This window comes from Cygnus atratus, chromosome 10 (genome assembly GCF_013377495.2).
Source record: "Cygnus atratus isolate AKBS03 ecotype Queensland, Australia chromosome 10, CAtr_DNAZoo_HiC_assembly, whole genome shotgun sequence".
Lineage (NCBI taxonomy): Eukaryota > Metazoa > Chordata > Aves > Anseriformes > Anatidae > Cygnus > Cygnus atratus.
The window spans coordinates 11,458,605-11,471,067 of record NC_066371.1 but is presented as its reverse complement, the minus strand read 5'-3'; the positions used below and the strand labels follow the sequence as shown (position 1 = coordinate 11,471,067).

The 12,463-nt window shown below is 60.1% G+C and overlaps 1 protein-coding gene across 6 annotated transcripts in view; it reads left to right on the top strand.

Annotated features, from left to right (window-relative positions):
• The window catches only part of PLXNA1 (plexin A1), a 107,474-nt gene that overhangs the window by 58,788 nt on the left and 36,223 nt on the right, over nt 1-12,463 (top strand). For all 6 annotated transcript variants that reach the window (XM_035546740.2, XM_035546737.2, XM_035546736.2 and 3 more), the window contains exons 10-11: nt 4,690-4,890; nt 12,284-12,380. In XM_035546740.2, the coding sequence (XP_035402633.1) occupies nt 4,690-4,890; nt 12,284-12,380 (298 nt within the window). The remainder of the gene's footprint in view (nt 1-4,689; nt 4,891-12,283; nt 12,381-12,463) is intronic.

Here is a 12,463-nt window from a genome sequence, read left to right as displayed (position 1 = left end):
GGGCTAGCCCTGCGTGTCTTCTTCCCCATTCCCTGTGGAAAGCCAGGGTGCCTGGTCCTGCTGCCTCTGCGTGGAGCTGGTGTGTCTACAGGAGAAGATTTGGGCTTTGCAGTCTGCAAGCAGAGGTGCTTGGGTCTCTACTTGGGTGCTCCCTGCACCTCTTTGGGCTTCAGGAGCGAAGGATGTGGGTGGCCTTCCAGAAGACGGTGGCATTACCTGCACAGGGCTGCGCTGGATCCAGCATCGTTCCTCTGGGCATGGAGCTGAGCAAAGCCTTCTCTCTGCCAAGCACATCTGGAGAGCTGGAAACCACCGCTCTTGTGTGTGGGTGGGTGGGCTCGGCACTTGCCATTTCTGCACAGCATCACGCGGACGTCGGAAAGGAGATGCCACTCGTGGAGCAGCCCCTTCTGTCCCCCTACCACTCTCCATCCATGCTCTGCTGTGTGCCCAGCCATTCGCACTCGCTGTGACATGAGAGCAGTGGTGGCTTTCCGCCGTCCCTTCCATCCCAGGCAACCAAACTCCCAGTTTTTGGCACCTTCTCTTGCTTCCCTTGTGGTTTGATCCGAGTGCCAGGGGCTTGCATCACGCTCATCGGTGCTCGAGCGTGTCCCGCACGGCCTGCGTGATGCATGGGCCAGAAGGAGCCCAGCTCGGCGGCCCCACACAAAGGGGAATTGTGTAACACGAGAAGATTAGAAAAAGCTGTTTTCTCCCAGCTTGTGCCCTGAAGAAATCTGGCGAGGGATCAGCCTGTCCTCGAGGTTGCCTTCCCAGCCAGCTTCTGCAAACAGGATCCTCAGCGCCAGCGGTTCCCAGCAGCTCTGGTGTGCACGGTGGGCAGTGCTGGCGCTCTTCCCCCGTCCCTTCAAAGCCAACACAGCTGGTAACACCCCCCGGTGTGCTGTCTTTGGGACACGGGCACCTTTCCCAGGGGACTCGTGTCACTTCCAGGGCAAGCTGTCCCCCGGCAGACCTCTTGGTCACCCTGGGACCTGGAGCGGCGCCTGCCTTGAGGTCTGGCGAGCCTGGCTCAGCTCGTTTGCGCTTTGGTGCGGCCTCAGCAGTTCCTGGCAGGGGTGGCCGGACACCCTCGGACCAGCCACATCTGTGGGCTGCCCGTCTGTGCTGAGATCCGAAATCCTGCCCCTGTCCCCGGCCGTGCAGCCCGGCGGTGGGCAGGGGTGACTTGGTGCCAGACCACGGCACCGCTGCACAAACCCACGGTGGACGTTCAGCCCGAGCCTTGCTGGGAGGATGTGTAACTCCCAGAGTTATTTTAAGCAGGATTTGGTCTGTCTGCAGTTCACTTGGTTTGAGCGTGGTGGGCACGGGTCAGGAAAGGCATGGAAATCTGTTGATAGTGCAGCTTAACTCAGTATCTGCTGGTTCCCACTGGCAGCGTCATTCATTTCTTTCCCGGGTGGGAAGGTGGGTGTTCTGCTGGGAAATGCAAACCTGCAGCACCGTCCTGGGCATGCCTGGGATGTTCCCCTGAAAGTCTGGGGTTACTGGGCTCTTTTGGGGTGTGGGCAGGAGCCACCAGGCGTGTAAATCTGCCTGGGAACGGCAGCAGCAGGAAGGATGTCCCTGCCTGCTGGCTTCTGTGGCTTTGAACCCTCAGCTCTGCAGTCTTTGATTACTTCTCGTTCCCAGAGCTCTCAGTCCTCTGTGGCTTCCTCTGGGGTTGAAGGGGTGGGAAGGGATGATGAAGCAGCACGGGCTGCTCTTCGCTTGTCCCTGCTTGCAGCGCCCAGTGGTGGCTGTGGGTGTGATCAGGGATTGAAGCCGAATTCTCCTTTCCCCAGCAGTCGCTCTCCTGGGACGTTCCCTGGTGTCTGCCCGATGTGGAGCAACCGCTGAGGGCGAAAGGCTTGTGACCTGCGGGGACCGAGCGCGTTTGCTGAGTCTCGTGGTTGTTCTTCTTCGTTCCCCTGGCTGATGGGAATGGCTGAGCTCAGGAGGACTTGGTGGGGGACCCCAAAAACCTCAGAGAAAGCTGTGCTTTGCTGGGAAGAGGTCCAGCCCTCCGGGTGCTCAGGCAGCTGGAGCAGAAGGGGGTGGTGGCGAGTGACTCATTCAGCCCCCGATTTAGCTCCTCGATGCCCTCTGCAGCTCCCAGGGCCACGCACAGAGGTGCCCTGAGCCTGCTCCCTTGGCCCCTGGGGACAAGCACCCCCAAGGTGACCGTGCCCAGTTGTCCCCTGCTGTCCCCACGCGTCCCATCCATCTGCACCCCTCCTTAGCTGTCCTGCCTTGCTGCTGCAGCTGCTCCACGTGTGCCCAGCTCCTGGGAGTGTCCCCGTGGTGCCCCTCGTGTGCCCCGGGGCTGCTCCGTGACCAACCCTGGTCACCGGGGACTCGGGCAGGGGGAAGCCAGGGTCAGGGCCAGCCCCAGACTGCCCTCATCCCGCCCCTGCCGATGATACAGCCTTGCAGCTGGAGCGTGGAGCTGCCAGAGAAGCCCAAACCACAGCTTTGCAGCGTGGCTCAGTCTCTTAGCTCTCCAAGCAAACTTGGGCACCCTTGTAACGTTCTCAACCAGCTGGAAAAACATCTTTAATGGGAGAAAATCTGCCTTGTGCAGTGCTTGGGAAGGCGGGGGGAGGGTGCCTTGCTTCCTGCTCATCCCATTGCTTTGTAGCTCCCTGATCCTGGAAGCAAGGGATGTGCAGAGAGGCCTGGTTTCTGCAGGACAGGGGAGCAGTGAGCATTTCCAAGGGATTTAAGTGACAGGCAGCACTGGGGCGAGTTCCGTCAGCTGCTTGGAGGGCTCGGAGGGGAAATGAGCTGTCCGAGTGCCCCCACCCCTCCTGCCACCCCGAGGGCTGGGCAGCGCTGCCCCAGCACCCACCAGCACCAGGTGCTTCCTGTTTTGGAGCCGGCTGAAATTTTTGCTGGATGAGACACTTGGCTTCTGCCGGCAGATGCAGAGCGAGTGACGTAGCGGGGGGACTCAGCTCCGGCTCGAAGCGCCGGGCAGCAAATCCGCCCCCTGCATCGGGGAGGGGGGGGGGCGGCTGCGCCTGCCTCCTTCCCTGCATCTCCCCGGGGGTCTTGTGAGCAGCCGTGGTGGGCACGAGGGCGGGTGGAGGTACCCACCGCCCTGGTTGGACCCGGAGCAGCAGCGATGGAAAAATGAGGAGGTGGCGGTGTCGGAGAGCAAGCCGTCAGCTAATCCTCCCTGTGTGTCTACGTGCCCTGCGGGGAGGCTGGTGCCACCCGCGGCGTCCCCCTGCAGTGCGGAGGGGGATCAGGCAGGGGTGTCTCCATCAGCGCCGCTGAGCCCATCCTGAGCCGGGAGCCTGCGGACAGGCAGCGGGCATGTGGGGCCTTCCCGCTGCGAGCCCCGGGTGTTTCTGGAATCGAGGGCACCTTCAGCCCTGCTTGGCGGAGGATCAGTCGTGACAGGGAGGTGTCAGGGGCAGTGCTGAGGGTCCCTAGCCTGGCCCTGCTTTTGTTTTGTGTAGCATGTTCTGGGGACAAGTGGTTTTTCCCCTTAAAAATCATGCTTTTGGGGAATACAGGCTGGAGAGGAACAGGAAACTGGAAAAGGGAAGTGAGTTGGGGTTTTCTGACAATCCTTGCCAAGTGAAACAATTGCTTTTTATTTCTCTGCCACGTTTGATAGATTTATCTCAGCCTGGGGCTCTGCGGGGTCCAGCACAGTGCTGGTGGCAGCGGGAGGCACCTGGGCAGCCTCGGTCACACGTGGCTGCTTTTGGCATGGGCTGGACCTGCCCTGGGCTGCAGCACTTTCTGTTTTGGGACCAGCTCATTTTAACCCGTGTTATTCCCCATTGCCCCCGTTATTTAAAGCTGCCGCTTCCCGGAGTCGCTGCCGTAGGTGCGAGACCTCCGCCAGGCTCTGCAAGGCCGGCGTGGGATTGCATCAGGCTGTTGTTGCCGAAGTGGCATCCGTCGGGGATGCGGAGCTGTTTTTTTCTGCCTGAGCTCATTTATTTTTGCTCCCTCCTGCTCCCCTGTGCTTTGCGCATGCAGCTCGTGGCTCCCCCGGAGCAGCTGGGCGCCAGCGACTATTAAAAGCCGAGTGCTTCGCTTTGCCCTCCCGATGGCTCCTTCCCCAGGGAGCTGGGGACCATTCCCTGCCCTCGCCTTCCTCCCTGGGTCGGAGTCATCATCATCCCCTCGCTGGAAGCGCTGGTTTTTGGCCCACCCCCCCCCCCCCCCGCAGTCAGGCTGGTTGGGGTGAGGCTGATTCGAGCTGGCCACGGTTCGAAACAGCAGCAAAACTCGCTGCAGGGTGATGTGTGGTGTTGCAGAGGGACGGAAGGGGAAAAGCCTTGTCTGTCCGTTCACAGAGAAAGGGGAGTGGAGGCTGTGTGACGTCTGAGAGGGAAGCCTGGCGGCGTGTAGCCCAGCGGGTGTTTACTCTGAAACCTACTGACTGCAATGCCAGCGTCAAAGCCCGTCTTGTTACCAGCCATTTTGCCCCAAAACACCCAGTTCCCCACCGCAAGGCTCCTCTTCAGTCTCCTTTTCTGTGTTCAGGCCAGAGCAGCCATGAGGAGCCAATTTGGGGTTGGGTGCACACGGGGATTTGCTCGGGGTGCCAGTCGGGGCTTTCTGGCAACACGCGGCCCTGCCTGGCCAGGGGGGGGTCCCGCTGCTAGGGGAAGCCGTGCAGCTTTCCCACTTCATCTCTGCCCCTCGCTCTCCTTGCAGGACTGTCCCCAGATCCTGCCCTCCACCCAGATCTACATCCCCGTGGGCGTGGTGAAGCCCATCACCCTGACGGCCAAGAACCTGCCGCAGCCGCAGTCGGGGCAGCGCAACTACGAGTGCATCTTCCACATCCCCGGCAGCACCACCCGCGTCACCGCCCTGCGCTTCAACAGCACCAGCATCCAGTGCCAGAACACCTCGGTGAGTGATCCACGGCATTTCCCTGCCCCGTGCACGCCTCGTTGCCAGGCTGCTCCTTCGTGGCCCCGTGTGCTCCCTCTGGGGCAGCTGATGGAGATTTTGGGGGCTCCAGCGGGGAGCTCGCAGCCCTTGCTCTCCACTGCTCTGCTCCCAGGTGCGCGGGGAGGATGCTGCCTGCGGTTGTTCCATATGGGGTCGACACCCCTGCCACTGAGACCTGGGACCCGCCAGGCTTTAGGGGCACTTCCAGGGAAATTTGCTTTTGAAAGCTGAGGAAAGTTGCTTGGGCCAGGACCAGCTTTGCCTGCCCCTTTCCCTCTGCATCCCGGCTCGCTGGTGCATCGCTCGCTCCCTGCGGCTAGAGTTTGCTCCCTGATGCCTGCCCAGCTCGGTTGTTGTGTCCCCTAAGTTAGATGGGGTTTTGCAGCCCCTCAGTGAGCGGTGTGGGCATGCCCTGCTGCGTGGTGGTCCCGTGTGGGGAGCACCAAGCCCCTGAGCAAGCAGATCCGGGTTATTAATGGCTCTGCCCATGGGGAGGTGGCATTGCTCAGTGCCCCGCTGGGCTCCGCACCGACCTTTCCTCCTCTGCGTGGAGCCAGCCCCTCCCCTTCTCCCTCCGATTTAATCCCTTTAAAATTTGTTTTCCATCACTCACACTGCGAAAGCTCATTTGCAGCTTAACGCAGGCACCAATCCCCGCTCCCCTGGCCTTCGGGGGCATCGGTGACATTTAGGAGCCATCGCAGGAGCCTCCCTAGGGTACAGCATTTGGGCATGAGGAACACCCTGAGCCCGCTGCCTCAGCCCTGCGCCCTGTGCTTGGATGCTGGGGGCTGTCCTTCTGCCACACGCAGTTTGTTTGGAGCAGAAATGTCCCCATCCTGAGCTGCAGCCTGGGAATTTTGTTGGTGGATCTGTGCTGAGCCAGGAGCTGGATGCACGGAGTGCAGCCGCCTTCTGTTGGGCTAACAGGGCTGGATGTTTGACCTGAAAATTGCCAGTTATGTCCCAAAAGCAGGGCGAAACGGCTGGAAAAAGGGGACAGCATCGTTGCAGGCTGCGTGCGCTCGGGATGGGCTGCAGCAGCTCGGCGGGGCTGAGGTCTCGGGCAGCAGGCTTTGTTTTCAGGCCCAGGGCAGCTTCACAGAAGGCAGAAAAAAAAGTTCTGGCTTGAAAGAAGCTGTCTTTCTTTCGGGGTCTGCTCGCCTGCTTTAATGTTTGAGGGCATTTAGCCAGGCTGCTTTATGGTGTGGGTGATTCAAATTCACACTTCTGTGAAACTCGTCTCCTCCCTGTCTTTTTTGCAGTCCATCTGGCTTGTCGATAGCGCTTCGTGCGTCGCGCGCAGTCACCCAGCGGTGACCCGCCGGAGCGGGTGGCCCGGGGGGCTCCCTCGCCTCCAGGCTGGGAAGCCCTGCAGGTTTCTGCCCTTTGGGATCCGTTTGTCAGGCCGGGCTTTGGGTCTTGCGTGGCGTGGAGGACACTGGTGAGCGGAGGAATAGCGGGGCGATGCTGTCCTCCCCGCGTGGAAGTGAGAAATGGATGTCCTCGATTCGGGGAGGCATTTAGGCGTGCTTTGTTTCCCTGAGTTCAATGGGTCCTAAACAAGAGGTTAATTACGTTGCTGAATTAGGGATGCTTTCCTGAATTGCGGATGAATGGAGGGGATAATAAGTCAAGTCCACTTAAAACTCTTTGTCTTTTGTTTGGTTTTAGTGCTTGTCAAACTCCAATGACTTTTTAGCACTTTGAAGAAAGGACATCTTTGTTAAATATTCAACAGTCCATTCATTAAGGTTTGAGTGTCGACTATAAACATCATTTGAGGCACCCGATAGATCTTCAGCAGTCTCCAGCAGTCTCAAGGGAGACCGGGCTTGGTGTTCCCTATACATCCCAGGTCAAAAAGTGAGCAGAAAAACCCCTTTTGTGCCTCCTCACTGCAGGCTTTTTCTCCTCTTCAAAAAGAAAGCAACCCTAAGGGTTTTCTGCATGCACTGCAAAGAAGCGAAAAAAAAAAAAAAAAAGAAAAACCCAACTAAGAAAATAAATTCTTCAGCAGTAAACTAGTTTTTTTGTTAATTGGCTGCTTTAAATCTTCTGGAGGCAGGCGCTTTCAAGTTTGCTTTCTTGCAGCGGAGGATGGGAAAAGGGCCACCTATCCCTCAGTCTGTGCAGAAAAATGCCGCCAAATTTCACTTTCCAGGCAGCCCTCACCTCTGCCCGTTCTTTCTGCCATCCCTAAGCAGGCCTCATCCTTCCAATTGTTGCATAAAATGAACAGTTTCACTGGTGGAAGAGCGCCTGAGCTGAGAATCCGTGCTACTGCCTGTAAGAGGCATTCAGTTGACTTCATGAAATTTAGCCTTGGCGCTGGCAAAACGACTAGAGGTGTTCTCCCTGGCAGGGATTTACCTTCCTGAGGATGTTCCTCGTAAGGCTGGGGTAGCCCAAGAGCTGCTCTTTCCCTTTAAAAGTAAAATAGGAAGGAACCCTGCTCTCCTTTTGGAGAGTATCCGAGTTTGCTGTCTGGGCGCTTTCAGTTAAGCCTCACGCCTCCCTTATTTCCCTTCCCCTTCGACAGAAGCCCCACGTGGCGGTGAGCAGCTGGGGCACCCCCGGATCTCCCTTTCGGCTCCTTCCTCGCAATCCCCCCGGCACGTGCCACACGCTCAGCTGCGGCTCCCGCTGTCACCCCCGTGTCACCCCGGTGTCACCCCCTGGCGCAGGCACGGGTCGGGACCTTCGTCCTGAAGCGGCGTGGGGTGCACGGAGCGACCTCGCTGTCCTTGTCCCTGTGACAAAATGACACGGCCCTGCAAAGCTTCTGCCACGTGCCTGCAATGAGTGATGGGAGGACGCGTAAGGGGGCGAGGAGCGAGCTGGTTCCTGCATGCGAGTGGTGCCCAGCTCCGGGCACGGACGCCAGGAAGGCAGGCAAGACCCGCAGGTTCATGCTTTCTGCGTGTTTTTTACCATGAGGGAGCCCAGGCGTTGGCCTGCTTTATTCCCAGGCTCTTGGGTTCTCGCGTACACATTGACGAATTTGGGGCAGGACAAATCCGGGGGCAGCAACTTGCGTGCGATGGGAAGGGAAGGGAGGAGGCGGATGCAGAAGGAGCAAAAGGAGATCCAGAACCAGAGGGCGAGCGTTCCCGTCAAGTTGTGCTGTTGTGCGGATGACGGTATTTTCCTGGGCCAAGGGTGTATTTATAGAGGCACATAAATCACACACGTGCCCCGTTCGAGCACCACGCACCTCCAACGTGTGTATCTCTAATTAACCAGCCGTGGAGAGAGAGGAGCAGGATTGGAGCCCACAACCCCAGAACCGTTCGCTGACAAAGCCGCGCTCTCTGTCCTAGCGGTGCCTACATTTATCTTTCCTGCAGCAGTGTTTAAAGTGAAAAGGGAGTATCAGGAGAGTTTGATAGGATCCAATTAAATTCCAGCAGATAAAATAATGATGAATTGCAGTTGAGCCCTGGCGAGACGCGATGTACATTACTGCCGTCCCCGTAGTGCGGGGAAGGAGTTGAGGTCATCAACTACAGAAAAATAGGACACAGCTGCAGCCGAGCCGCTCCTCCAGAAACGCAGCCCAGGGGGATGGTGCCTGCGAGAGGGAGGGGGGGACCTCAGTGAGGGGGGGAGTGAAGGAAGATTTGGATGCGTGGGTTTGCTCACATAGCTCGCAGGGGGCAGGGGAACAACCCTTCCGATGCACGATGCCTTTCTCGGGAAGTGGTGTCCCTGCCCCCGCATTTTGGGTGCAGCCTTTCTGGCTGTGGCTCCCCAGGGGTACCCCCGTGGAGCTCCCCAAGGGGAGCCGAGCAGCTTTCGCTGCCCATTTCCGCCAGCAGGGCTCTTACCAGGGCCAAACACGAGAGATTTATGGGGAGGTGGCACCAGCGTGCCATGCCCGTGGGTATCCCCTGCCTGGGGTGCACGGTGGGGATGAGGCGAGCATGGGAAGCAGGGCTCAGGAGGTTGCAGAGCTTACTTAGGAAGATGCCTGAGCTAAGTTACGGGCGAAGAGCCTTGAGAAGGGCTTGGCGAGGAGTCCCCTTGCCTGAGTCACCTCCCTGCAGAAGGACACCATGCTGGGAACACCTGCGTCCAGGCTGGCGCGGCCCCCGTCAGCCCTTCCACGCGTGTCTTGGTTCCTCCAGGGGCACCGAAACGCTGCCCTGGGCTAGGTGAGGGGCCACGATGCCCCGTCTGTGCCACCGCCTCCCTCGGTGACATGTATTCCCCCGTCCCCTTCTGCGGGTGGTGCCGTGGCACGCGAGCCTGCTTTTCTCTCTCTGCTCCATCCCTTTACTCTCCGGGCTGTGCCTGCTGTATTTTGGCTCCCAGAGCAAGCTGCCCTCGTCCACAGCTCATCCTGGGCACGCAGCGTGCTCCCGGGCACGTTGGTGCCGCAGAACGTGGTGGCACAGCGCAGGTACGTCTGCCACAGCTCATCCCAGCCTCCCCTCCCACAGCCGGTCCCAGACCGCCGGCAGCCGCGGCGATTGATTAACCGGGGAGTTAATAACAGCTAAGTGCTTAATGGATGTTCAGCCGTGTGTTAGCTGGAAGCGGGGAGGAGCCGCTGTGACAGGGCCTGCCGGCTGTCCTCGGGTGCTCGTTTGGATCCTGTGGGATGGGAGAGCCTTGTAAATGTCCCCTGGGGGATCTGCAGCAGGTGTCCCGCCAGCGCAGGGGGCTCGGGCGGTGTCGAAGGGCCGGTGGCACTAACGAGGATGAAGAATTGGAGGAGGCTGCACGGGGCTGAACTTGGTACGGCAGAGGTTTCCTGGGTAGCCAAGAGAGCGCTGGAGCCGTCGGGTAGCCTCTTGCCAAGCCCGAAAACAAACATCGCAGTGCGTAAGAGGGTTAACGTGCGGGAGGGTACGAAGAGGCACAGGGGAGCGAGAGCAGGAGGGCGGTTTTGGCCGTGCCGCTAGCACGTGGCCCAAGCCCTGGCTGCTTTCCCTGCCGCCGCCTTCCCTCGCTCCCCACCCTGTCCGCGGGACTGGGGAGGCTGTCTGTGCCCTGCTTTCTTTGCGTGACCTTCCCGGGCCTCAGGGGTGCCTCTGGAGCGGCCCCAAAGCCGGCTGGGCCCCCGGGCGGGGAGTCACGGGGAGCTGGGGCGAGCGCCAGGCTGGCCGGAGGAGAGCCGTGAAAGCAGCCCTCATTCAGCGGGGAGCGAACCTTCTGAACGTGTCCTTCAAAATAAGAGGTGCTTTGGAAATCAGAGACACACCTGGCAGACCCTGGCTTCCTAGGAGGTGGAAATCGGAGCCCCTGTGGCTGCAGCTCCTGCCAGCACCCAGATGAGCCGTGGCTCCAGCATCCGATACGGACGGGTGGCGGCATCCAAGCTGTGGGCCCGCTGCCCGTCTCCGTAGGGCAGGTGAAATGCTGCTGACGGCGACAGGAATGCTGAGGACACGGTTTTCATCGTCAGCCATGTTCCCTCAGCCGTCCCCTGCTGTGGCTGCCCGCTGGGGCAGTGGCCCCTGCTCCCTCCTGCCACTTGCCTCTGCGCAGCGCCTGCTTGAGCAGCGACCCGCTGCTGCCCCAAACTCAGCATGCTCAGCTCAGGGGAGCCCCGGCCGTGCCCAGATGGACAGCAGCTCTTGTACAAGCCTTCTGTGCAAACCTGTTGCTGTCTCGGGACCGGTGCACGAAGAGTTAACGCTCTCCCTCCCACTCCTCCTATTCTTCTTCCTCCACCCTCCAACCCACCTCCCAGAAGAACTAATTTCCAAAAGCAGCCGGGGCAGAGAGATGCAAATAAGTGTTTTGGACAGCTGCAGGCTGGATGCCTTCCCGAGATGCCAGGGCCCCAAATGAGACATGTCAGAGTACAAATTGAAAATGCCAATTTCACTTACGCTGCCACGTGGCTCGTCACGGCAAAATCCTGCTCCAGCGCCGCCGTCGCCCTCCCCAGCACGTGCGCGCCCGTGCTGCCAGGGGACAGGGGACGGCCGCCTCTCGCCGCCCTGGGTCTGCCTAGCTCCGTCCTGCCGGGACACCCTTAGCCTCTGCATGGTCAAATGCGTGGGTATGGGATAGAGGAGGGTGAGTTTGCGTTCCCAACCCAGTTCTGGTGATGGAGATGTGGCTGAGAGGTGCTGAATGGTGGAGATGTGGCTGCAGCACCGCTGCGTCCGGGAGCAGCCCATGATGGAGCTGTCCCTGGGGAGGGCAGGCGGTGGTGGAGCAGTTGAGTTTGCAGTTGGATGTTTTGTGCCTTAAAACCTCTGTGTGCGGGTGCCCTTGGCAGCCTTGCTCCCCAGGAGGAGCGTGTTTTTGGGGGCTTCCAGCTTGCCCTTTGGTGGAATGGCCCCTTGGGTGTAGGGCCGTTGGCCAAAAGCTGTGGGTGCGCAGCGCGGGACCAGAGGTGGCTTCTGGTTTGTGCCTGGTGGGGTCGGGGGGGAGGCCAGGATATGGGATTATGGAGGCTGGGGTGGGCAGGGGAGGCCAGGGGTAGCCCCGGGCTTGCTGGAGGTGGCACAGCCGTGTCCAGCCTGCAGCCGGGTCCCCGCCTGGGCGAGCTGCTGCCCGCGTGTCCGTGGCTCCCTAACAAACTCCAGCAACCCATGAATCATTCATTTAATCTCTCCTGACACGCCTGTCATTTTCTCCAGAGAGGAGCGGGGAATCTCTTGCCGAAGGAGGTCATTAGCTGTCAGGGACGGTTCCGACTGCCTTCCTGTCTCCGTATCGATTAAACCTCTCCGCCTGTGTGCTGGGGCTGTGCGGGGAATATTGATGGGGCTGCCGGGGCTGCGGCTCGGCTGGCGAAGAGGGGGAGAGAGGCTTTGGGTGGGAGGAGGCGCCGGGCTGGGAGCTGTTATCTGCTGGCGTGCTCGCGCTCACCCAGGCTTGGCGGAGCAGCGGAGGTGGGGACGTCCCAGCTGGGCGCTGGAGCCTGAGTTTGGGCATCGTGCACCAGGCCCCGGGGACCTGGGAGGTCGGATCCTGCTCCATCACGTCCCTGTGCGGGGAATCGGGGTGGCGGTGCTGGTCCCGAGGAGGTGGGGCAGGGCACAGCCCCCTCGCAGCACTCGTGTTTCTGGTGCGGAGAGGTGCACGTGTGCTCCAGGCACGCTGGCTAAACGTTTCCGCCTCTCCCAGCAGTGGATTGGGACCTTTGGGTTAACGGGATTTTGGTCTGTTTAGAAACCCTCTGTTTTGCTCCTTTATTTTTTTGGCAGTCCAGCCAGCTGGTTTGCCTGTGCTGTGTCCGATGCTTTGTTCAGTCTGTTAGACCTCTCCCTTCTCCATCCCTCTCCTTGCGGTCGAGGGGCGGCCTCCCGGTGGCGGTGCCCCGCACCTCCCGGCGTGTGTCACCCCGCCGGTAACGGCCTCTGCCTCCCTCTGTCCCCTCCTGCAGTACTTCTACGAAGGGAACGACATCAGCGACCTGCCGGTCAACTTGTCCGTGGTCTGGAACGGGAATTTTGTCATCGACAACCCCCAGAACATCCAAGGTGAGTGAGGGATGGGACCGAGGTGGGAAAACAGCCCCGTGCGCCCCCGGCCCCCATCCCACCTGGCTCCCTGCACCGGCGAG